This window comes from Eptatretus burgeri, chromosome 3 (assembly GCF_056783735.1).
Source record: "Eptatretus burgeri isolate ZD-2024b chromosome 3, Ebu_testis_v1, whole genome shotgun sequence".
Taxonomy (NCBI): Eukaryota; Metazoa; Chordata; class Myxini; order Myxiniformes; family Myxinidae; genus Eptatretus; species Eptatretus burgeri.
The window spans coordinates 106533230-106560566 of record NC_140963.1 but is presented as its reverse complement, the minus strand read 5'-3'; the positions used below and the strand labels follow the sequence as shown (position 1 = coordinate 106560566).

The window sequence follows — 27337 nt, the reverse complement described above, 5'->3', positions numbered from 1 at the left end:
CCCCTGGGTGCTCACCTGGTAGTGGCTGGATAAGATAATCAGGCAACTGCTGGAAGGCATGGATGACCCACAAAATATATAATGGAGAAGAAAGTAAATACTGATGGATTTTTTTTCTAATGTCATGAACAAACTTTGGTACAACATGGGTGATGAAAAGGTTGTCGTGAAGTTTCATCGGAATTGTGTGTATCATTTAAGAAGAATGCAAATACCTCTTTGGGGAGGCAACCCACTCTACGCACTCCACCCCCACCCACCCCCCCCCGTAAACTCCCTTCAGACCCCCTTTTTTTAATGCCATCACTGGTGATGAAGGTTGTGGTCAAATTTCATTGAAATCGTATGTGTTGTTTCTGAGAAGTTGCAAGTATTTGTGCACGGACGACACGCCATCCCATAAGCTCCCCAGAACTACTTTAAAGGTGAGCTTAAAAACCAATCCCGAGAATATTATCACAAACGAACCACATTTGGAAGCTGTCCGGGGCTCAACGACATTCCTGAAGAGAGCCCTTGGCACAAAACTTTGAGAACAGAAAACTTCACTGCTTGGTTCATGAATCGTGACCCCATACTGAAACGAAGGTGGATGCTTTGAGCCTGCCCTGAGAGGCCTCCATTCCACATTCTGAAGCCCACATGTGTACAGACATTACAGAAGTAAATAGATACCTTAAATTTCTTCATTTCATCTGCATAAAGCAAGTTTTACTCAGTGATATGTTCTAATATTCAACTATTTATTTGCAGCAACGAGTTCCTGGGTCTTGTAAGACCATTAACTATGCCTCAAACCCAGAGAGCACACGACCTTTCCGATTTCCGAAGAGGACGAATTGTTGGCCAATCGGAAGGTGGAGTCAGCCAGCGTCAGATAGCTCAGAACCTTGGCATTCTGCTTTCTACAATCAATCGGGTGATTGTGCAATTCACCAACGAAGGCAAGGATTCCACAGCTTCCCGTTCTGGTCGATCTGGGCCCTCAGAAAGGTGTCTTCGAGCTGTCGAACGGTCCATTGAGTAGACTCCCCGTTGCAAGGTAGCAGATGTTGCAAAGGAGGTTCAAGTTAGCTTGAATACCTTCATCAACGGTACCTTCATCAACTGGGCTATGATGGGAGAGCAGCTAGGAGAAAACCTCTTCTTAGACCAGCCAACATTCATCGGAGGAAGAAGTGGGCTGACGAGATGGCCAACAGACCCTTGGAATTTTGGCAAACTGTCATTTTTTCAGATGAGTCCCAATTTGCTCAATTTTCTAACTGGGCACGTATGGGTCTGGAGACTTTCCAGTCAAGAGTTCTCTTTGAACCGATTGCAGCCAACTGTCAAACACGGTGGGTTTTCAGTGATGGTGTGGGGAGCAATCTGGAGTGCTGGTCGGTCAGAGCTTGTGGAGTGTGTTGGCAACATCAACTCCACGATATACATTTCTATCCTTGAGAATGGATTTCTCCCCGTCTTCTCCACTGGTCAGATGGTCAAAAACAACACTGTTCATGGAAGATGGAGCTCCATGCCACACAGCAAAAATGACCAAAGGATGGCAGGACAGAAATGGGATCCAGCGACTTCCATGGCCAAGTCATTCTCTTGACATGAATCCCATTGAACACCTCTGGGCCATATTGGATCGAGCTGTGCGGAAAATTTCCGGGAAACCAACATCACGGGAAGAATTGCTAAACCTTTTGTGTGAAGCCTGGGCAGAAATCCCACAAGAGAAAATTTCAGAACTCGTTAGTTCTATGCCTGAAAGAGTAAAAGCGTTGAAATCTGCAAATGGCAAGTCTACCAAATACTCGTGTATGTATTAAAATGGATCAAATCTTCAATAAATAAATTCTTTAAAAATCATGGTGTCTATTTACTTATGTCATGTCTCTGGAGATACCAATCAACAAAACACACACACACACACACACACACACACACACACACACACACACACACACACACACACACACACACACACACACACACACACACACACACACACACACAGGCAATTTTTTGAGAATCGGCAGGTTGGAGTCAGCTTGATTACAGACTACAGTCCAGACTGCATACAACCCAGAAACCTTGAATAGCTTTCACCGAAAAACGACATTACATTTATAGAGACATTTAAAGGACCGTTTTTACAGCCATTTTTCCCTGCTGTGCAGGGGTTTGGCTTTTTCTTGAGGCAATGTTTTATGGCCGGATGCCCTTCCTGACGCCAACCCTGGTCGCCTCTTACGACACACAGGGATATGGTACACCTATTCTAACCGGGGCATACACCGGGACCAGTACACTGGCACTCATTTCGACGACCTCGGAAGGATGACAGGCTGAGTCAACCCCCTGGTGTTAATTCAGCAGCCAACGGGGCTTGAACTCAGGACCCTTGGATCCCAAGCCGCCACCCTAACCACTAAGCCAACACCAGGCTTAGAGACATTTAAAGGAGATGATCACAAACATTTTTCTTTATAAACAGCTACGTGTGACGGGTGTAAAAAAAAAATTGGCTCGGCAATTTAGAAAACACGTTCACACTGCAAACGGCTTGGAAATCGAGGATCATCAAATATATTTTGCTTTGAAACTCGCAAAGGGAAACATACAACCTTTGTAGAGCAAATCCAACAACCAAATGCTTCAGAAATAGGCGCGAGGACAAAGGAAAACCTGATAGTTTCATCACGTATCTATGGAGGTTTTTGCCACCATGGCACACGTAACACACATCCACGGAGAGTCCGTACAGATCCAAATCTACCCAGATGTACCTTCGTGTGTGCTGTAAATGTACCTCTACCTTGTGGTAACTGTCGACTGCACATCCCGATCAGGACATGAACTGTTCTGTACAGCTCGGTAAGTGGTTTAAGCACTTAAGCACTCCAATGGAACGTCTGGCTTGGGAAGCGTTTACCAATTGCCCTCAATACAAATATGTACCCGGAAACGCCCATGCAATGTCCTCTCCCACCGAAAGTGAAGGAGGTTATGTTTTCACCCATTTTGGGTCGCCGAAATAGGTGACCCTTAAATGTCAGTAATTCTGTCTTTTTGTTTGGATGTTTGTTCGTTTGTCATCAGCATAATTGGTAGTAAACGTGAGCCGATTTTGACCAAACTCGGGTGGTAGGTGCATCTTATGACCGAGTGCTTTGAAAATTGTGATGGTTGCTAGGGACGCTTTGGTTCCCGAGCAACAGCCGAAAAACCTTCAAAATCGGTACCGTTCATGCGAAATGAATTCCGAAAGCCATTATCCCACATCGGCTTATGAAATTTGGCATGCATCATCTACAGGTGATGCTCTACCAAATATATTCCGTTTTTTGTGATAGATGGAATAGTTTACTCGCAGCGCCCCCTACAAATGGGGTATGCCCGAAAATTGGCGAAAATTGAAGGTCCCCAAGCGACCAGGTGAGTGCATCGATCCAAATGAAACTTTGCAGGTTCATAGCTCGCAATGAGTACTACAACTTTTCCTCAGGACATATTGACTGATATTGCTTAGGTCAGGGGTCAAAGGTCAATTAGTGCGAAAATCGATAATATGTGAGAGCTGGAGGTGCCTTCATGCCAAATGCTACTCCTAAGGTTATGGTCGGATGGTCATGAAAATTCACACTAATCATCTGGAATACATTGTGCACAAACGATCGAGCCGGATTTTCGATTTAGATCTTTGTTCACCGACAGCACCCCCTCGAACTTTGGGGATTTCCGATATCAAACCGCATTTTCGGTACTTTTCATTCAAATTGATACCGAGTAGTTATCAGTAGATGGAACTTGATGAGATTTGATATGCATAATCTTAAGGTGATTCTCGATCCGCTATTTGACATCCATTTTGTTCTATATCTTGGTTTCCAAATGGTAACCCTCTCAACTTGGGTGTCCAAGGGCCTTTGAGCATTACTGCTGAAAATTCAAAGTTCACTAGCTCCAAGACGGTTGAACCGAATTGAATGAATCTTTACATGCTTATAGACCGTAATGAGTACTACAAGTTTGCTCATTTGCATAATGACCTATCTCGAGTAGGTCAGGGGTCAAAGGTCAATAAGTGCATTTTTCAGGCGAAATTACCATTCCAGGCACCCTTGCTCCTACACGGGTTAACCGATACGAATGAAAGTTCATAGGTACATAGTACTCAATGAGTACTACAACTTTGCTTCAGGACATATTGACCTATCTTGGCTAAGTCAGGGGTCAAAGGTCAATGAATGCATTGTTCGGGCAAAATGACCAAAGCCCCCTTGCTCATACACGGGTTAACCGATTCGATTGCAATTTCATAAGTACTTAGTACTAGATTAACTCAGATCAGGGGTCAAAGGTCATCGGATGCTCGGCGACCCATGGCTGCCTACTGGCTTGTCTATCTGTTTGTTTGTTTGTGTACAGGGTATCTCAAAAAGTTGTGGACGTATCCGGATGAAATTCTGTGGACTGGTTCAGTGTGTGACGTGGACAAACTGTTTAGGTTTTGGTGAAGATCCAGATCCGGATCCGGATCCGACTACTAGAATTTTTAAAGCGATTCACCATTGAGAGGGCCAAAAACAATAAATAGCATGATATCTCAAAAAGTTGGGGACGGATTCGGACGAAACTTGGTGGACAAGTTGGGTGTGTGGCAAGGACGAATTGATTCGATTTTGGTGAAGATTCGAATCCGAATCCGGATCTGATAATTTTACGTTCTCGTGGATCAGGCATTGCGTGACGGAGGTATGCGCTCTACCTAATGCCCTTCTAGTTCTTGTTTAGTTTTTGAAGCATAAACAAACAAACATGAATTGAGCTTTACATATTAGATGACTAACATTGTAAACCGCATAACATTTACAAGAACATTTGCCAATCTATCAAGAACAAACAAAAAAACAAACAAAAGAAACCCCATTAAAATCTATGACTTAGAATGTCACACCAAATACAAAACATCAATTGGTCGAATCAAATTCCAAACTTCAATAAACGACATGCAGTCACTGGTTCTTGCTTACCGTAGAATTGGAAGATCTATTTTGCTTGCTGTCAGCCGCACTGTTGTATGTATTCCAACCGCCCACCTGCTTCTTGTGATCCACGTCGGTTTGTAAAGCAGTCTGCTTGGACATCTTTTCAGGCCGGCTGTGTGCTGACGAGCTGCTCGATCGCTTGCAAAGCTTGGAGGACGATCGATCTTTTGAAGGTGACATGTGATCCGAAGGTTGAGGCTCAAACTGAACAGTGTAGGGGTATTGATTGTTCACTATGTACAGAGTCTGTTCTGTTTTCAGCAATGCTTCTCCATTTTTCCCCACAACTGTCGAGTCGACACTTGTGGGATTTACACCAAGCTGTTGAACAAATAAACACATTTCAAAGTCAGTTTTATTAGCTAAGCTGGAATTGGAATTCCAGACAAGGTATTGTCATTGTGCACTGTCCATCTCCTATTTTGACTTCTCTAGCCAAACCGCTCAGGGTTGATCCAGCTGAAATTTGGCAGCGAAGTTCTGCTCATGACTGGAAACCAGGATTGCAAAGCTCGTTGCGGTTACTTGACTTTAAGCAAGTAAAAATGGCTGAATTAGTAAATTCCTTCAAGAATCTTCTCCATACCAATCAGTCAGGATGCTACCAAATTTGGGTTACAACATTAGGACAGGGTCCTGATGATAAATTGTGGCAGTCATGCCAATCACGTGACCAGAAGTGTGTAAAAATAGCGGTCAAGTATCTTCTAAGTCTCCCGATCTCTCGCGATGAGGCTGAGTCTTTGGGTCTCTCACTCTCACCACAAACAGTTTTGTGGTTTTTCTGTCTTCTACCGTCTCCTCTCCGGCCTCGCCCACCCCGCTCTGTCTGAGATATATCACCCCCCCCCCCTCAACCCCCATTTTTCCGCAGGGTGCTCAAGGTCGGCCAGCAACCCCCTTCAAGTAAAACTACCAAAATCAAGAATCACTGCTCACCTTCACTCTTCCATTCCTCTTTTTCCTGCCTTTGGAACAAACTCCCACACTCTCTTCAATCCCACTCTTCCCTCCAGGTCTTCTAAACAGCTGTTCACCACCATCTCTTATTTTCCCCCATCCAAAACCACGATCTTTTCTACCCCTGCTAATCCACCCCAAACCCACCTCCTTCAAATTCGCTGCTTTTCTTCCTGAAAGTCCCTGTCGTGTCCATCTAGTTTACCCTGTGTACCACACCCCATCCCTCTCCCTCCAGGTCCAGATAAGCTCCAGGTCCAGTGGTCCTATTTTTACTTTTCAATCTTCAAATAATTGTGAATGCATAATATAATGGTGCTTGGACATTTTGAAGTCATTAAAATTCATCCAGAGGTGGGTCATTGATTGAATGACTAATTTTTTAAAATATCCCTTCTTTTTACGTAGTGCATACAATTCAATGCATTGGTAAGTCGAGCACACTCACCTGTGTGACACGAACGCATTCTTTGATGCAGTCGGCCTTTAACAAAACTAAAAGAAAAAAAAAATGAATGAATCATTAAAATTTTGGATGCCTTTTCCTTTTTTGTTATACAACATCGATGCTCGAGGAAGAGCGAGGTACAAAGGGACAATAGTGGGATACAAGAAGCAAGGGAATGAGCTAACAATAAAAGTGGGCAGGGAGCAGTTGAGGAAACACAGAAACCGAACAAAACAAACAAACATAAGATAGAAATAATTTAAGAACCTGCATTGCTTTAATTTGTTATCGTGTGACATTGTGTGATTTATTTTTCGCTACTCGATTCATTACATTGTGGGGTGTTCGTGACAGTCAATAGTTATGAAGAAGAACATGTGGGGTTTTAGTGAAAGAAGGCAGATGAAACATTATTAAAATGTTATTAAAAGCTTTTAAAGGAAGAAGCAAATTCATTCACTTATGAGGAATGTTGGTTCAATTGGAAGGAAATAAGAAAGGAAGAAATAAAGAATAAACCAAGGAAGAAAACGAGGCAGAATGAGTTCGTGATTTGTTTTTTGTTTTTTCGAGCGAAAATTGTTTGTTTGTTTTGAAGCGAGGAGGGGGAAATACGATAAAGTTGAGTAGCGTAAAAGAGAACACTGGATAAAGCAGAATGAGTTACGTATCTTGAAAGGTTTTCACTAGTCTTCATGGAGAGGTGCTTGAAATTCTAGGGATAGATGGACGCCATCTGGCACCTTAAACGGAGGTCTACAAGGACGTGCAGAACAAGGCAAAGCAGACAAAGATCACCTTCTTCACAAAGTCTGATGACTCTGACGACCCTAAGTCAGTGACGTCGATATTGTTGCGGTTCTCGGAACCGCATGCATCCAACAGATAGTGTTCCCAGGACAGTTATTCCATTATTATATGTGTAGATAGTCCCTTTCCTTTTGTCTAGTGGGACAGCAAGGGAGTGCGTTGTGATGATCTCATAGCTAGGTTTGCTTACATCATTTTGTTTCTACTCTTATTTTCGTTTGATTATTCCTGAGGTAAATCTGAGCCACGTGTGCCTTTGCTGTGAGGTGGGCCCTCATGGAGGTCAACGCGTGTGGCACCGCTGTTAGGAAACAACGGCGCAGAGCCCTCAACCCAACGTGTGCAGCGAGTCATATAGTGCACTTAGCAGTGCGGGATTATCGACTCGAGCTTCCGATGATCTGGGAAAGATTGCCGGTTGCATTAAAAAGGCATGTGAATAAATACCTCTTAAGAGGCTGCACGAATGGTGTTTTTCACAACACAAGAAACACAGCCAGCACGACGCCCACGCTGCACGAAATGCATACGGATGCTGATAAAGACGACTCCACGCCATGTTGGGCAGGATATGAGTGTGTGGAGTAAAAGTGGCACGTTCCTTTTCAACCTCAATATCCGACAAATATTGGTGTTCGCCCCGCACACATGCTAGCGGAGTCGTGTGAACGCGGGCGCTGGCGACGTGCGTAATGGCCGAACCCCGCGCACTGTATGGAATGTGCTCGAAGGCAGGCACGTACGCCGCTCACGAAACATGCATGGATTTATCCATAACGATGTACCTTCGGCCCTCGCTGGCAGCAGCGGATTCTCCACGGATGGTGAACGTCTTCTCGTCTCTACAGCCGGCGAAGCTGCGATCGAGCAGGGGAATGTACAGTGCGGGCCACGTTGGCACGCGCGGAGCAGGCGTGTTGATCGGTGCTGGTCAAACGCCGGAGTGGGCATGCGGGACCCTCGACCGGTCGCCAGGGCACGGCCCCGCGGTTTTTGCAGGACAATTTGCATGCCAATTTCAGTGTGGGCGATTCGTGTCATGTCGTGGGGTCGGAGCGGAATATTGCCGCTGTCTGAGATGGCATGCCGGAAACGAAGTGAGGTGGTTTCTGGCCAAAGTTAGCGGGCCACGTGAGGGGTCGGGGCCAATCGGAGCGCCAGATTCAGGTGATGACGTTTTGCTTTGGGGTGGCCCCTCCCCCCGCGTTGCAAGTCCTATAAAGGTCGGAGTGGTGCGTCCGCCTTTCTCTTTTTCTTCTTTCGCTCTCAAGCTCTGGCCTCGCCCTCGTCAACATCGCCACGACCAGCATCCTGCTGCCTGGACTCCGCCTCCTCGTCTCCGCCCACACGATGTCAACCCCACCCGCGACCTGGTCCCGCCTTCCACTCCGTCCACACACCCTGGACTCCGCCCCTTCTCCACTCAAGCCCCTCCTTCACAAACACGGTCTCCACACGCTCTGCTGAAGCCAGAAACGACGCGCCAGTTGTCGGGTACCGCACCACAGTGCATCCCACCACCCCCCCCTCCCGAAACGTATTGGTGGCGCGTCATGCTATCAAGCACAAAGGTACCAAGAACGTAGCCTCAACTCATTTCCCTTCTTGTTTCAATACTCCCTCTTCATCAGGGTGTGTGTGTGTGTGTGTGTGTGTGTGTGTGTGTGTGTGTGTGTGTGTGTGTGTGTGTGTGTGTGTGTGTGTGTGTGTGTGTGTGTGTGTGTGTGTGTGTGTGTGTGTGTGTGTGTGTGTGTGTGTGTGTGTGTGTGTGTGTGTGTGTGTCCTGGTGCCTGTCTGCTTAAGTAAGACTGCAGAAGATCATTATTAACCTCCGCCATCTTCGAAGATGGATGGAGGTTGTTACAGTTTTCACCCCTTTCTGTTTGTTTGTTTGTTTGTTTGTGAACAGTATTACGGAAAAACTCAACGGATTTCGACGAAACTTGGTGAGGGGGTTAGGTATGGTCCAACGATCATGCCATTAAATTTTGGACTTGGTCCCCCCCCCCAAATAAAATTGTTAGAGAATTTTTTTTTTTTTTTGCATTTCTACATGTTTCAAGTGATTTCCAACCCCCCCCCCCCAAAAAAAATTGTTGCCCCCGACAAAAAATTGCTAGAGAATTTTTTTCCATTTCTACATGTTTTAAGTGATTTCCAACCACCCCCCCAAAAAAAATTGTTACCCCCACCCCCAAAAAAATTGTTCGAGAAAAAAATAATTTTTTTGCATTTCTACATATTTTAAGTGATTTCCAACCCCCCCCCCCCAAAAATTTTTTTTTTGCATTTATAAATGTTTTAAGTGATTTCCAACCCCCCAGAATAAATTGTTACCCCCCCCCCCAAAAAAGGGGAAAATTTTTTTTTTTGCATTTCTACATGTTTTAAGTGATTTCCAACCCCCCCAAAAAAAATTGTTAGAGTAAAAAAAAATTTTTGCAACTTTTTTTTCCAACAAAATTTCGATTTTTTTTTTTTGCATTTTTACATGTTTTAAGTGATTTCCAACCCCTCCCCCCCCCCAAAAAAAAAAAAGTTGGAGAAAAGAACTATAACTCTGTCAGCACTGTTGACATATTTAATGAATAAGATATAAGGTTCACTTGAGTGACCCAGCAGTATTGGCGGCGGAGGTTTTGCACTCTCCCGAGTGCTCCCCCTCTAGTTGTTATTATTCTTGCGTTAAAGGCGCTGTCACACCTTGATGATTTAGCCAGCGTATGCCGACTTATGAAAAATTTGTCTAAAACGCTGGCACACGTCGAATACGTTATGGGTAAGTTTTGATAAAATTAAGAGCACGCTGAAAAACACTGCCATATGTCGTAGTAAGCTGGCTATCATTGATCTACTTTGCGGTTGTCCTCAAATTTTAGCAAGCTTGAAATTTTACAACGTATGCCCTCGTATGACTCACACGTTCCGCTACGCTGGCCATAAGTTGTAGGCACGTTATGCGATCGTTGACACACATCGACACACGTTACTTGTAAGCTACTCATAAGTCGAAACACATCGAGGTAATGATTAGTATACCCGAAACTTATTTATAACCTTTGAGTAACGTGTTGTAGGCACGTTACGCGATCGTTGACACACGTCGAGGCACGTTATGCGATCATCGACACACGTTGAGGCACGTTACTTGTAAGTTACTCATAAGTCGAAACACGACAAGGTAATGCTTAGGCCTAAGCCACATTTGCTCTACGGCGAGGATACGGCAGCCGTACACCCTCTGAATTGACAGAAACGTGCGGCGGCCGCAGAGTTTTTGAGGTGGCCTCAGGGTGGCCCTACGCCGTATAGCTATATTTTACAGGCGGTAGGGTCGCCGTGGAATTATAACGCAGAGTTACAACTTTTTTCATTTCTACGTTGGCCGTAGCAATTCGACAAGCCGAAACAAAAGAACTGGTAAAAAAAAAACCCCACTCGTTACCGTCCGTCTGGCCGCACGTTCGCCTTAGGGCCCCCCTGCGGTCCCCCTGCGGTCGCCTTGCGTCTGCCTTGAAAATTCTGTAGCCGCCGCAGGAACGCCCTAAGGTCACCGTGCGACATCAAATCAAAGACCGTACGGCACCCCCACGTTTTCGGTCTCCACAATTTATAAATACCCCGTGCAGCTACCCGAAAAATAAAAACACATGTGACTGCTACATTGTGTGACTGTGGAAATACTGTGGCCGCCGTATAATTGCTAGTGGCTGTAGATTTTGGAGACCCCACGGCCGCCGGGGCAAATGTGACTTCGGCCTTAGCGTACCCAAAACTTATTTCTAACCTATGAGTAACGTGCTTTGAACCTATGTGTAACGTACCTCCAACGCATATTGACATATTTGATTGACGTCTTCCGGATGACCACAGAACTTACTGAACGTGTTTCTAATTTACAGCTACCGTATAATGGCGTATTGGCAGCGTTTTAAAAAAAAACAAAAAAAACAATAACTTCCGATATTTCGTCACGTGCCGTTACGTCACGTCCGATTGCCTCTTCAGTTTGCTCGTCTTATTCTTAGTTCCTCCTCTGTGAATATTTTCTGTTTGAGGATATTGTCACATCGATGTCGAAACTTAAAAGCAAATGTCCGAATATATTTTAAAATTCGTGATAGACTATAAAAAAAACAACAACAACAACTTCAGATATTTCGTCACGTGCCTTCACGGAGCCAAGGAGAAAAAAAGAAAATGTGCCTTGACGGAGAAAATAAGTTTCAGGTATGCTAAACATTACCTCGACGTGTTTCGACTTATGAGTAACTTAAAAGAACTTGTGTCAACGTGTGTCAACAATCACATATCGTGCCTACAACTTATTCCTAGCATAGCGGAACGTGTAAGCCATACGGCGAGTACGTCGTAAAATTTTCAGCATGCTTGAAATTTCACGACGTACTAGACGTACCACGAAATATGACAGCGTACTTCATCGTTTTTCAGCGTTCTTAACGTATACACAACTTACCCATACCGTATTCGACGTGTGCCAGCTCTTTTAGACACATTTTTCATAGGTCGGCATACGCTGGCTAAATTGTCAAGGTGTGACTGCGATGTTGACACTTCCAATTCTCAGGCGGTTATGATTTAAATCGGCGTGCGGCAGGTTTTTAACAGGCTACGCCACGAGTTCGTCGGCAATACGTGCAGCGCGCTATGCCTAAGTTAAACTATCGTTGGGCATAGGTTGTGAATATTAGTTATCTATAAGACAACGAAATGTTCTGTGCCCGTTACTGATATGTTATGCATACGACCAACACGTTATGAATACGACCAAAACTTAAAAAAAAAACATCAAAATTTCAGCGTACGCCAACGTTTTACATACATCTTTATACGTTGCCATTGCTGGCTAAATCGTCAAGGTGTGACAGCGCCTTAAGTCTGCTCTGTGTCCCCTTTTGTAAGTTGCCTGTTTATTTGTTGCACCACACCTCTCGCCCCTATCTCTGCACAACACACCCCAATAAATCTTGATCGTACCACATACCTTTCCTCACCCATTGTTAATAAATTATTATTAGGAATGTTCCCTGCTCGTTTTTGTCTTTTCTTTCATTGATCCAGCATGGTCCCTATCCTAACTTAGCCACGACTGTATTCCCAACGATCCATTCCTTTTAGCCACTATGTCCTTGGCAGTGTCGCTTGGTTGCATCTGATCCGGTAAAGTGATCTGGTTCGGACAAGGCATACTGAGGACGTGTCCCCCGGTAATTAGATCACGTGGTTATTTTTCGGCAACCGGATTAACTCGACGGAGGACCCCAAGTCACGTGGTCGAGTTATTGGCGCTCACGGTCAGTTAGCGACCCACCGCATCACAGAATTATCCGTGTGCGACGGCCTACAATTTCGGGGAGTCTGGTGGGAACTGAAATAGCTTCCCCCACTTCGTGGTCTTCTCACCCGACCCCAGGCCCGCAACAATATTATCTCAATAACTTCCAACGCCCATCATCATCATAAGTACAATTTTAAGTGTTTTTCCATTTTTACTAGTTCAGGCAAAAAAGTTGATAAATTTTAGAGTTGGCTTCCCTAACCAGATTTTTCCCATAAGGTCTTAACTTTGCACAACGTGGGCTTTTTCAAGAATGTAACCCCTGTGAATGGGGAGGGTCTGTTGTACCCTAACCCCCTCCTCCCTCCACCCCTTCCCCATCTCTGTGCTGGAGAGACAGTCCTGGCATCTTTCTCTGCTGATCTGGAAATCATTACACTCTGGCAGGTGTAATGGTTTCACAGGTGGGGCGATTCATCAACGCGTGTCATTTCTCGGATGGATGTTAAACTGGCGTCTCGTCTGCCAGCATTAGTTGGTGGACTTTAAAGATCACACAGTGTCCTTCACGAAGAGTAGGGGGAGTTATTGGCGGCACCCTGAACAAATTACAAATTCCTGCCTTAACCTTCATCGAACGTCAGGCCTGGCCGGCCTGTTCGTGAAAGACTCGGGCCAAGCAACCCCCCCCCCCCCCCCCACAATAACGTAGGAATAATTGTCGCCGTTAAACAATAGGGATATTAACAAACCGGTCTGCATGGTGCGCACGTACACAGAGGGTCCGAAAGATCCATCAAGACCCCATTTTACCTTCAAGACCCTTTATACCCTTCAAAAGCCTCAACACCATTTATACCCCTTTAACATCCTTCGGGCAGATTGGACAGCTCGGACCCTCGACGAACGGAGCGAGCCGATTCCCGCCAGTGGGAAAAATGTGCCAAACGGTCACGTTGGTGGAACGGCGGAGCCGGAGGTGCAGTTCCATTACCCTGTTGGCGGGAACATCTCTTGTCGGTGATCTTGGTGTCGGGTCCACGCCCAATGATCCGTGTGTCGCCGTGAGCGAGTGCGATGGCATCTCGAACCCCCGCCCCGCACCTCAGGAGACACACACGCTGAGCGGAGCTCATCGACATCGTCGTCGAACTTGCACACACGTGTCCACCAAAGGCGGTGCAAAGACCGTCGATGTGGAAACACGCCCGCCCTAATTACACGGACATTACGTGCCCAATTGAATGGCGTTGCCTTGAAATCCCTTCCCCCCCCCAAAAAATAAATAATTTCCTGGTCTTCACAGCTTGTGCTGCTGTCGAGTTCTTGACACAACAATAAAAATGCTGTTCTCCTCCTTTACTTCCACTTTCAACATGATGTGTGCACACGAAATGTAACCACGAAGCGAATGTTTAAACATGCAGGACTTTGGATCGTCTGAGAAACGGATGACGGGGAATTATTTCATCGCGAATTGTTCGCTCAGAACAAAAAATTTTGACCTAACTTGCACGGATTACACCGACATGGCCCATCGTCACCGCACAGTATCGTTAAATATAAAAGAGGGATGGTTCATTTGCACTCACTTGCATACGAATCGTGCTTCCCCATTGTCTCAGGTCGCTCACCTGCATTTTTTTCATTTATTTATTTATTTTTTCATTTATGGATGTTGTCCGATGATTCTGTGATTTCACCCCACCCAAACCCCCCCCCCCGTTATTATTTGGTAATAATAACTTGCTCTGATGGTCGGTACTTGCTTTGATGTCCATCAGAATGCAAAATTTCAGCTTTCCTTGTCACAGGGAAGGTACCGGTATCTTTAATATCAGTCAGTCAGTGAGTCAGTTAGAAAAAAAGTCATTTTTCCATGCTGAGGAGGGGTTATCTTTTCTTGAGGCGATGTTTTTTATGGTGGGATACCCTTCCTGACGCCAACCCTGGTCGCCTCTTACAACACACAGGGATATGGTACACCTATTCTAACCGGGGCATACACCGGGACCAGTACACTGGTCCTCATTTCGCCGACCTCGGAAGGATGACAGGCTGAGTCAACACCCTGGTGTTAATTCAGCAGCCAACGGGGCTTGAACTCGGGACCTTAGGATCCCAAATCAGCCACCCTAACCGCTAAACCAACACCAGACTCTTTGGTTAGTTTGAACTAGCAAAGTACCCGTCCATGGGCGGGTACAGTTATCTGTTGAATGGCGTTGGTCCCGTCTCTATCGGATGAAATTGAGAAATTGACGTTATCCGGTGACCTTGCCCCCGTGACCTTGACCTTGACCTTGATCCCCTTATGTCTGTTCCCAAGGATCACATATTCCAAGTTTCATCTCATTCTATCCAACGGTTTGGCCGTCTATAAAGGACAAGCAAACATGAAAAATTGACGTTTTGATCAATTTATGACGCCATAACTCGAAAACCGGAAGTCGGAAGTGAATGTCGTCAATCAACTGTGTCATTTAATTTTGATTATCTGTCGAATGGCGTTGGTCCCGTCTCGATCGGATGAAATTGAAGTTACCCGGTAACCTTGACCCCGTGACCTTTGACCTTGAACTTGACCCCGCCCCCCCCCCACCATGTCCGTTCTCATGTCCCAAAGATCACTCATGCCAAGTTTCATCTCATTCCATCCAACGGTTCAGCCGCCTATAAAGGACGAACAAACAAACAAACAAACAAACACACATACATACAAACATATCCTATTTTTTTAGTATAGTAGAAGAGCTTTATATATGAGATACCGTAAGGAAAGTTAGCAATGACGGTTGCTTCTCGTGCTCTTTTTAATTCCTGTACAGCCGAAGGCTGGAGGCATCATGTTTTCATCAACAAAAGGCCCTATATAAATACAATTTATTACATACCAGACGGTCTATTGCAGCTAACGCCTGCAAACCCACTCCCTTTAATGTAGCTTCTCAGCAACTCCATCTCCCATTCCCTTCTCCCCCTTCATACGTTTCCCTCAAAGCCTTCACTGAAAAATGAGTTATCGACTTCCACTTATCGCTAGAGGTTGGTGACTTCGTCCGGTCTGAGCGGCGTCCCGTAAGCTGTCAAGCTTGAGTACGGGTGAATACAGTCACGGGTTCAATAAGAAGCAAGAAATGGCGCATCACCAATGGCCCAATTCGGCGCTGTGTCGATGAAATATGATGATCCACTCGTTGACTCGGGTGTCATAAATGACCAGTGCCCATGAGAATAAGCTGCTCACTAAAAAGGGGTCGATGCTAGTAGTTCCGTGTTTGAAAAGATCAAAGACCCAGTGAAGATTGGGCCGTGAACAAGACCCTTGATACCAAGCTCTGCATGGTGTAGACATCAAAGCATGGCCGAGGAAAGGGCCGCAAACAGCACACGTGGTACCAAGCTCTGCGGTGCAGAGAGCAAAGTGCTGCTGGAGGAATTGCTACGAAGAGGCATGTGGTACGAAAGTCCTTGAGTCAAGAGAGGAAATGCGTCGCTGAAGATAGGGCTGCGAATGCGGCTTAACTCCCGTGAACTCTAGTCTAACTTGAGAGAACTCCTGTGAACTTTAGTTTAACTCCCGTGAACTCTAGTTTAACTCGAGAAAACTCCTGTAAACTTTAGTTTAACTCCCGTGAACTCTAGTCTAGCTCGAGAAAACTCCTGTAAACTTTAGTTTAGCTCCCGTGAACTCTAGTCAAACTCGAAAAAACTCCTGTAAACTTTAGTTTAACTCCCGTGAACTTTAGTCTAACTCGAGAAAACTCCTGTAAACTATAGTTTAACTCCCGTGAACTCTAGTGTAACTCGAAAAAACTCCTGTAAACTGTAGTTTAACTCCCGTGAACTCTAGTCTAACTCGAGAAAATTCCTGTAAACTTTAGTTTAACTTCCGTGAACTCCAGTCTAACTCGAAAAAACTCCTGTAAACTTTAGTTTAACTCCCGTGAACTCCAGTCTAACTCGAGAAAACTCCTGTAAACTTTAGTTTACCTCCCGTGAACTCTGGTCTAACTCGAGAAAACTCCTGTAAACTTTAGTTTAACTCCCGTGAACTCTAGTCTAACTCGAGAAAACTCCTGTAAACTTTAGTTTAACTCCCGTGAACTCTCATCTCACTCGAGAAAACTCCTGTAAACATTAGTTTAACTCCCGTGAACTCTAGTCTAACTCGAGAAAACTCCTGTAAACTTTAGTTTAACTCCAGTGAAACTCAAGTCCATGGGTCATCTCCACGACGGTGTAAATAGCAGGCTGCCAGGCAGCAAAGCATCCTCACACTCACGTTAATGCCTTCCTCTCTCCTCGTCCTTCGATGGGGAGGTACAAGAGCCTGGTAGAAGTGTCGGGCAAAATGTTTGGTTAGAAAGCAGATAAAAATCATGCCTACATTACTACCATTGGTTGGACAAGTAAATTTAACAAAGTTCCTGATGGAAAAGTACTCACAAGTTGGCATCGATGAACGCACTACAAGTAGCCCTCTCTTCGATTGCTAGTAACCAGAATTTGTCAACGCGGAAAGAAAGCAATCGATCAGAAAGGTGTAAAAATTGTAATGTAAAACAATGAACAGTCGCAAAGTTTCAAGCTCAAAAAAACTGGACAAAACAAGCTGGCCAATGGACATGACGACTAGACCGTGTCTGCCTCACCGCCAGCACTTGAGGAACAGCCGCCGGTGATGGTGCTGACTGCAAGTGAGGGGTTGGAGGTGACGCCAGGTTCTGGACCAGTCTTTGATGTCACAATTCAATCTCTGCCAGACAAAACGATGAGTCACTAAGTGTTGAATGGATGTGATGCCAGGGTGAAACAAATTGTGTAGAGCATCAAAAACTGTACCTTGCTACTCGCTAGGGACGTGAGGGCAAGGATAACCTGTGGAAACATCACAGACAATCCTACCCACAGAAGTAGGCAGTGGCACCTCTTTGAACTGGAGTGCCGTTGAATTGGTTCGCAGCATTAGTAGCTCCTCATCACACTGTTGGGCTTCAGCTATGGGAGTGAAATTGATGACGTTAGATGCATCCAGAGCATTTACGTCAACTCGGGAGAGAGTGCATCTGCTGCAAAGTTATTTTTGCCACTGATGTGCATCAAGTCTGTCGTGAACTGGGAGATGAAATGAAGATGTCGTATGGAGAGTGATGATCGGGTCCAAATTTGAGATCATAGATCAATGGCTTGTAGTCTGTATAGAGAGAGAGTGTGTGTCCTCTGTTCTAGCATATGCCGAAAGTATTTGACACCCAGGTAAACTGCTAGAAGTTCTCTCCCAAACGTGCTATATCTGATCTCTGCAGGTTGTAGTGGAGCAGATAACAGCAATTTTTGAGAGGAATCGTGCAAATGATGATACAAGCATCAAAGTTGGCACATTTGTTCTCCAGGGGATTCTAATCAAATCTGCCAGATTGGCCATTTGAAAATCCAAATTTTGAAAAATTTGAAAAAAAAAATAACTTCAAAAAAGTCAAGATCACTAATCAATGTTGGATGCTGGCTGAGATTGGTGAATGTTTCAGAAACATCATCAAAGACATTCCAAGTCTGCCATGCAGTTTTCTTCCCTTTACCGTGGAAGGCAGACACGACGTCACATCCAGTGAACACATGGAAGTATGGGATCCCTCTAGCTTTCTCAGGCCCCATTGCAGAAACTATCTCATGGACTGGAATCCATCGCGCCTTGGCTCCTTGGCCAAAGGCAATCCACATGTTCTCAAGACCTAGTTCCTGTAAGGATGGCAGTACAGATATTGCTATGACTAGTACGTCCGTGTCATGAGCCTTAATGATAATGGACTTGCTACCATCCGTCGTTGCATCCCTGGCATGTACAAATATTCGAGTGTCAGCTTCTTCATGACAACATGGAGACACGGCATCCAGTGACTTCCTTGTGTTGCTAATGGCATCTTCCCCTTTTGTGACAATGACTGTGCTTGTCGTCTGTGCTTCACACATCTTTTCCGCAAGGAAGTGCAACAGCTCAGTCTTGTTGCTGTCATCTCGAAGAAAGCTTCTCCAGTTACTTGGGGTCTTACTGGTTCCTGTCACTCTTCTTCTGATTCCTTGCCCCCTTTTCGACCTTTCCTCGGACTTAAGACTTGACTTCTTGTACACATCAAACACTACGTCCACCCTCTCGTACCCAGCACCATAGGATTCCAGGTTTGGGATGATGTCTTCTTTAGCATAGTCATCAAATATCTTTGAAGTGCGTGGAGGTAGGGCATTGATAAGTACTGAGCCATCAATGATGACTGCATCTCCCCTTGGTTCTCTGTCTGAGATGTTCACTTGCGCTTCAAGAATTTCAGCCAGCTGTGACTTCAAATTTTTTTGAAGTTTTATTTTTATTTTTTATTTTTCAAAATTTGGATTTTCAAATGGCCAATCAGGCAGATTTGATCAGAAAGCCCTGCAGAACAGAAATGCCAAATTTGATGCTTGTATCATAATTTGCACGATTTTTCTACTATCTACTACACTATTGAAAACGCTTTGAGAAAAAGGAGAGTGGTGGCCAGATGTCATTAACATTTTGCTGGAACACTCCATTACTCCCACATCCGAGTCATCGGTGAAGAGGCACTGTGGTACTTCAGCTTTGGGATGAACAAGAAGAGTGACCTCAGCCAACCTCACCCCTTCACCTCTTCGAAGGAAGACAATTCTTTTTCATCAAGGGTGATAGGATGATTTTTCTTTTTCTTGTTACGTAGTATGACAAGGAAATTAGACACAGATGGAGGCCATTCAGGCCATCATGCCTGTGCCACATCAACACCACACCAATTTATCGAAAAGAGATCAAAACTAGAACTGCCACTTTATAGCTGCTGGCAGTGATAACCAGGTACCAAGACGTCTGGCTTTGATACAAATACCCCCCTGCTTTGAAACAATGTGGGACTGATGAGTTATGGACCGAGTTACACAAAGTGTTCAATCTATTTTTTATGTATGCAGTTGGCCCTTTTTCCAGGGGACATTGTTGGTATGAATTGAATTGGCATTTATATTACCTGAACACGAAGTAATAAATGTGCGGGAAATGTCACCATGTGTCCACAGGGTAAACCGGAACTCCACCGAGCAATATGAAGTGATTTAAATATAGAACTAGATGGTATTCATAGAATACATACCCCACACAGTAATAACAAGGACTTGGTGTGAACCAACTCTTTTGGTGGCAAATTTGTAATTTAAAAAATTAAATTCAAATCAAATGGAAGACCAAAAAATAATGGGTACTGCATTGGAGTCATCAGAAATAACCCAAACAAGCAAAAAGCAAAGATGAAGTCATCAGGAGGAACCTGGATAGGACTCAGGTTTCAGCGGTTGCTCCTCTACCCTCAAATACATCCAGGTGCAGCCAAGTGAGCCTTATTCAAAAAAACCTGAAAACAAACAAAAAAACCGCAATTTCAAATATTGACATTATTCTGGCTGCCAGACCATCCGTCCGATCAGGTTGAAATTTACAACATATTTATATTCCCCACTACTACTAGATCATAAGTTAGACGTTTCACTGATTGATGCAGCAGTTCAATCAAGAGAGACATTAAAAAAAATATATATATATTTCCCTTCAATCCAACATGGCTGCCAATCCATGTGGCCTATCAGTTATTCATGAACGCCATGGTATCCCGAAGGCTTGTGAAACGTGTGTGTGAAGTTTCCCCTCGATCTGTTCAGCCGTTCTGGAGAAGATTTTAAAATGTTTTTGGTTAAAGTCAATATGGCTGCCAAACCATGTGACCTCTGACATCATAGGTGGAGAACTTTTTGTTCCTCATGGATAGGCGGTCTTACCTGTAAAGTTTTTCTTCAATCTGATCAGCCGTTTCGGAGATGAAGATTTTTGGAAGTTTTTATTTTTATTTTTTAAAGTATGGCCGCTGAACCAGGTGACCAATGACGTCATAAAATTTTTCTATTGACCAATTTATCTTGAGATGACCCTCAAAAATTTTCATACTGGTCGAACGTAGCATTCTACGTGTGCAATTATGACATCTATCTATAATTCCAGCAGTGTGTGTGTGTGTGTGTGTCTGTTTGTCTGTTTGTCTGCGACCGCCGTTTCTCGACGACCGCCGGTCCGATCTGATTGAAACTTGACAGGAATATTGCTGGGGCCCCGCGGATGTGCCTTTTCGAGGTTTGATGTCAATCGGACGAGCGGTTCCCAAGTTACGGCCATTTATCTGTCGACCAATGACAAGACACGGTGCTATGACGTCACGAATGACGTCACAATTAATGTTTATTTATTTATTTATTTTGCATGATTGACGGTCCGATCTGATTGAAACTTGCCACGGACATTGTTGGGGACCCGCGGATGTGCCTTTTCAAGGTTTGATATTAATCGGACGAGCGGTTCCCAAGTTACGGCCATTATCTGTCGAGCAATATCTGCGAGAGAGGGGGACGGGAGAGAGGGGGATGAGAGTGGGGCGAGAGAGAGGGGTGAGAGAGGAGGGGGGAGAGAGGAAGGGTGAGACTAGGGGGGAGAGGGGGGCAAGAGAGGGGGGAGAAAGAGGGGGGCAAGAGAGGGGGAGAGAGAGGGGCGAGAGAGGGGAGAGAGAGGGAGGCGAGAGAGGGGGCGAGAGAGAGGGGGCAAGAGAGGGGGGATGAGAGTGGGGGGCGAGAGAGGGGGGCGAGAGAGGGCTGCACATACTGGAACTCACCTACGGGCACGCACCTACAGGCCCGCCCCTACGGGCCCGTACTCATCTATCTATAATTCCAGCAATGTGTGTGTGTGTGTGTCTGTCTGCGACCGCAGTTTCTCGACAACCACTGGTCTGATCGGATTGAAACTTGCCAGGAATATTGCCGGGGCCCCGCGGGTGTGCCTTTTCAAGGTTTGATATCAATCGGACAAGCGGTTCCCAAGTTACAGCCATTTAACTGTCAACCAATAACAAGACACGGTGCTATGACGTCACAATTCTTCTTCTTCGTTTGGTATGACGTCACAATCGACGCTGGGGACCTGAGTATGTGCCTTTTCAATGTTTGATATCGTTCTTCATCCGCTTCAGCTGTTTCCCAAGTCTTTCCCAAGGTTTGAAAGCTGTTTTTTCCCAAGGTTTGAATTAATTGTTCAAATTATTAATTAATCCCAAGGTTTGAATTTTCCCAAGGGAAAGAGCTGTTTCCCAAGGGTTTGAAACCTGTTTTTTCCCAAGGTTTGAATTAATTGTTGTGCTTGGTAGACATTTGTGAATACATTTACAGAGAGAGGGGTGAGAAAGGAGGGGGGAGAGAGTAGGGGAGAGAGAGGGGGGAGATGGGGCGAGAGAGGGGAGGGAGAGAGGAGGTGAGAGAGAGAGGGGGCGTCACAATTCAAGAGAGGGGAGAGAGGAGGGGCAAGAGAGGGGGACGGGAGAGGGGGTGAGAGTGGGGTCGAGTGAGAGGGGCGAGAGAGAGGGGCGAGAGTGGAGGGGGGCGATAGGAGGGGAGAGAGAGGGGGGCGAGAGAGAGGGGGCGTCACAATTCTTCTTCTTCTTCGTTTGATATGACGTCACAATTGACGCTGGGTCCTGATTACGTTTCCCAGGTGTTTCCCAAGTCATGACCATTTATGATACGGTTGGTCCAATCTAATTGAAACAATGCCCCAATCCAGTTGTCGTTTACGAGAGCGAAGGAACGAAGCTGCACATACTGGCCCACACTAGTCATAATGAAAGCACTTACGACATTATTAAAAAAAACACATTCCCCATGGGGAATACTTGACAGGTGCTAAGTTTCAATTTTTTCCATGCAGCAGTTTCAGAGATAGAGGTCCAACTTTTCTCTTTTTTCCCAACATGACTGCCACACCATGTGACTTATGATGTCATAATTAGGGTACCAAGCCTACAAGGCTGGGTAACCTATTGTTTTTCTTCTGTTTATTCTTTTTCTTCCGCGAGCAATTTCGGTAATTTTCGGGGTTTTTTTTAGCTTTAAAATTCATTTTCTTGGCAACCGTAAGTCCGATCGACACAAAATTTTCACCGTAGTATGTATCTTTTTTGATAGCGTACTCAATGGATAACTATGACGTCATAGGTCACGTGGTACGGGCGCAATTTTTGAAAAACCGAAAAACTTTGGACCTCTATCTCCGAAACCGCACAATGGGAAAAAAATTGAAACTTAGCACAGGGCAAGAACTTCTCATGGGGAACACGTGTGATTTTTTCATGGCATCATCAGTAAAGTGGTATTTTTGACATACCATACCGACATACCATGACATACCATTTTGACATACCGGTGAAAATTTGACAGGGAGAACGCTGCATCAGAAAAATTTGAAATTCCTTGAGCCTCATCGACTCAACATCTATCTACGTAACATTTGTGTAGAAAAGGCTGATATCGGCAATTTTTCAGGAATCAGCAGATTGGATTCAGTGTGATTTCTGACTACAGTACGTACTGCATGAAACCCAAAAGCAATGAGTAGCTTTCACCAAAATAAAACGTTGCATTCACATCGGCATTTCAGGGAGATGCACACAAACATTAATCTTTCTAAACAGCTGCGTGTGCCGGGTGTAAAAAGAAAATTGCTCGGTAATTTAGAAAACACGTTAATACAGCAAGCGGCTCTGAAATCGGATGTCATTTCACAATTCAGGATGACGGAACACGAACAACTCACTCAGGATGACGGAGCACGAACAACTCGCTCAGGATGACAGAGCACGAACCATTCGCTCAGGATGACAGAGCACGAAGCACTCACTCAGGATGACAGAGCACGAACCATTCGCTCAGGATGACAGAGCACGAAGCACTCACTCAGGATGACGGAGCACGAACAACTCGCTCAGGATGACAGAGCATGAAGCACTCGCTCAGGATGACAGAGCACGAACCATTCGCTCAGGATGACAGAGCACGAAGCACTCGCTCAGGGTGACAGAGCACCAACAACTCGCTCAGGATGACAGAGCACGAACCATTCGCTCAGGATGTCAGAGCACGAACCATTCACTCAGGATGACAGAGCACGAAGCACTCGCTCAGGATGACGGAGCACGAACAACTCGCTCAGGATGACAGAGCACGAACCACTCCTTCAGGATGACGGAGCACGAACAACTCGCTCAGGATGACAGAGCATGAACCATTTGCTCAGGATGACAGAGCACGAAGCACTCGCTCAGGATGACAGAGCACGAAGCACTCGCGCAGGATGACAGAGCATGAACCATTCGCTCAGGATGACAGAGCATGAAGCACTCGCTCAGGATGACAGAGCACGAAGCACTCGCTCAGGATGACAGAGCACGAACCATTCGCTCAGGATGACAGAGCACGAAGCACTCACTCAGGATGACAGAGCACGAAGCACTCGCTCAGGATGACAGAGCACGAAGCACTCGCTCAGGATGACAGAGCACGAAGCACTCGCTCAGGATGACAGAGCACGAAGCACTCGCTCAGGATGACAGAGCACGAAGCACTCGCTCAGGATGACAGAGCACGAAGCACTCGCTCAGGTTGACGGAGCAAGAACCACTCACTCTGAATGACGTGGCATGGCAAAAGCATCCGCAGCGAGTGAACAATTCACTCAGAATGATATAGTACAGTGCCTTACTTAAGTACAGTGCGATTCACTTAAGACACTTGGCAAGTTGCTTAAGAACTCAAGTAAGCACTCCAATTCAATGGTTGTAAATGAACGGCTGGCCAGGCTGTGGCTGCATACCATATAGGATCCCTTTAACTTTAAAAACAGTCTTCAGCTCGCCCACAGCAGTTAAATAAATCTAACAAATTCGTTCAAATAATGACTTTATCCACAAAAGAGTTGCTGTTTAATGCAGAACAACCCTGGAGACATCGCAAAGTTTAATTTCCCATTAAGTAAACATTTCAGATAATCCGCCATGTTTCCTGCTCGTCTGTGCACACATGATGTGGTACATCGGTTCTCAATCGGCGCAAACGTTACAACTTTATTTTAACACGTCTTTTTCACCAGATTTGCTTTGATTTCCTGCAGAGCACCTCGGGAAACTTCCGAAAATATAGACACGGATCTGGCAGACACAATGGTTAAGCAGTCTCTCTGGGAGACCACGGGCAAGGTCAAGTCGTGAATGCACTAAATCATCGAGCTCAATGAAGCTAGTTCACTTTTGGCACAATCTTATTGGTTAGTCGTTTTCTGGAGATAAGCACACAACTATTATTAGAAAACTGTAACTTCAATTTTTCACACATATTGTGAACCCTTTGTCTTGGATCGGGTTTGTGCTGCTGGAGACAACATTTCTTTGAGACTCTTAAAGAAGCTTCTTCTGTTCGCTCTTCTCCTCGGTGTTGCCTGGTTGTCAATAGGCTTTATGAGTTCCGACGGTCATTCCTCAGTTTCTCGATCAACAACTCCATACATGGATTTTAACCTAGTCACATCATGCGAGCATGGGAATTCATCTCCTACTCATTCGTAGTTTGATTACAAGCAAGCAGTTTAACACATAGATCAAAAACACACACACACACACACACACACACACACACACACACACACACACACACACACACACACACACACACACACACACACACACACCCTGGGGCAGTAAAAGCCAGAGTGTTGGTTGGGCTTCCTCTTTTCAAGAAAGTGATAAACATGCTTTTCAAAATCCCTTTCATTTGCCTCAATTATGAGTGAGATCCTTTTACCCATGATATTTTTTGGTGAATAACTCCATTTATGGTGACAAAACTACTTTAGTTAATCATAATTAATTTTGCAATTGACTTTATACCTTTACAAGCATTAGAAAGCATATAAGATTAAATGAATGGTATGTTAATTGACAAAGAGCACCAATCTCCCGATGAAAAACTTATTTCAGCATGATTAATACAGAACACCAAGGCTAGCTATAGTCATGTAATCCACAAAGCTTTATCATCACCTTACATGACAGAAAATTGTTGGTGCAGCATATTATACATTTCACAAGATGGAATTTAAAATAACAAAAATTTTTCCCCCTCCTTTAAACACAAACATAATCTGTCATGTGCCATATATGTTTTCCCTCACCTCCAATACACTTCATCACAAGTTTCCGATATTATCTAGTCATATTCAGAAATCTCATGAGTTTAGTCTCGGATAGGTGTGATACCATCACGCATGTTATGCATTTGCAATTTGAAAATCAACAGATATTAATGATCTGTAAAAGCAATTTTAATGCAAGTACCCTCAGACTAATTTTCATCATTATCAGGTCTTGTACAGTAATATCATCGCATTGGTTATCTTTCTCGATTTCACATAGCTTCCAGAACACATCGTCAAAATCATCCATTTGTCCTATCCATGAGAGGTACGTGAAACTTGCGTGACCATAGTCTTTGGTAACAATCTTCTTCACGCAAATAGCAAGCACATTAATCACACATATTATAATAATCAATTTTAATACCAGCAATATGTGTTCAAGGAAAAGGTATTGCAGAATTTTCACACCTTGTTCTCAATTTTGTCAGCCAGACTGGCAATGTGTTCTCGGTTATTCTCAATTCGATTCCTCATTCAACAGCGAAATCTGCAATTTGCACAGTCTCTCCATTTCCATTTCTTCCACATAGTCTGGGTAATTATAATCCATTTCAGGAAACCCCTCACAAGGGCTGAGATTCGCCTTAATTGTCAGGATCCTCTTGTACACTGGATCTATCATTTTCGAGGTGTTCTTTGCAGAGTACCATCACTGTACTTGTCATTTTCTTCAAACAGATTGAAACCAAAGTTTTAAAATGCAAGCAATTACTAATGCGATAGCAAGCACTATTACCAAGGTAACAAACAACCAGTGTAACATTCTTTCCCCCTAACTGACAATAAGAACAATTCCAGAGTTATTCATATTCTGTCAGAGTATTTTCAATCACATTGGCTTTGCCTTGGATGTTTAATTCCCAAGTTTAATTCTCATAACGTCAAACTCCATTTCATTAATCTCTGATCTTTATCCTAACTTTTATAAAAGTTAATAGACTGTATTTTGTGTAACCAATTACTGGAAAGATAATTAAACCCAAGTATATCTCAAACTATTGCAAAGTATTACACTTCTGCCATCCCTTGTTGAAAAATACTTGTTTGTTGTAAATAACTCCAATCATCCCAGAAATTCTCACAAGTTCTTGTTTACCTGTTAAGTGCTATGAATCTCTATCAGTTGCTTCTACTTTTGCTCTTACTGTGGAACCAAACTCTGACCCACAACGTGACTTCGGAAATACAATCTGTGCTTCCAATTTTCCCAGATTGAAGGCCAGTTTGATATCTGTCAGTACCCCTTCAGTAAATCACCTTTTTTTTGTATCCACTGTTGAGGCTCATACGAGAGCTAACACACAGATCGTACAACAAGAGGAGCAGGAGACAAGAGGACTGGGAGAGGGAAGGAAAAAACAGTGTCAAACAGAGACATGATGAGATCTGTGGAAAGGAGAGGGATGGGGTGGGGTACACAGGGTAAACAAGATGGACACTACAGGGACTTCCAGGTCCTTACATGACAGGCACTTTCAGGAAGGAAAACAGGGAATTTGAAGGAGGTGGGTTTGAGGAGGATTAACGGGGGTAGAAAAGATTGTAGTTTTGGATGGGGGAAGATAAGAGATGGTGGTTTACAGCTGTTTTGAAGACTTGGTGGGAAGAGTGCGATTGAAGAGAGTGTAGGAGTTTGTTCCAAAGGCAGGAAT

At 44.5% G+C, this 27337-nt stretch overlaps 1 protein-coding gene across 1 annotated transcript in view; it reads right to left on the bottom strand.

The window, feature by feature from the left end:
* Window positions 1-27337, bottom strand: part of APTX (aprataxin) — a 128785-nt gene that overhangs the window by 12410 nt on the left and 89038 nt on the right. The window contains exons 5-6 of the mRNA XM_085874847.1: window positions 6451-6497; window positions 5028-5363 (exon numbers count right to left, since the gene is read on the bottom strand). Of these exons, the coding sequence (XP_085730973.1) occupies window positions 5028-5363; window positions 6451-6497 (383 nt within the window). The remainder of the gene's footprint in view (window positions 1-5027; window positions 5364-6450; window positions 6498-27337) is intronic.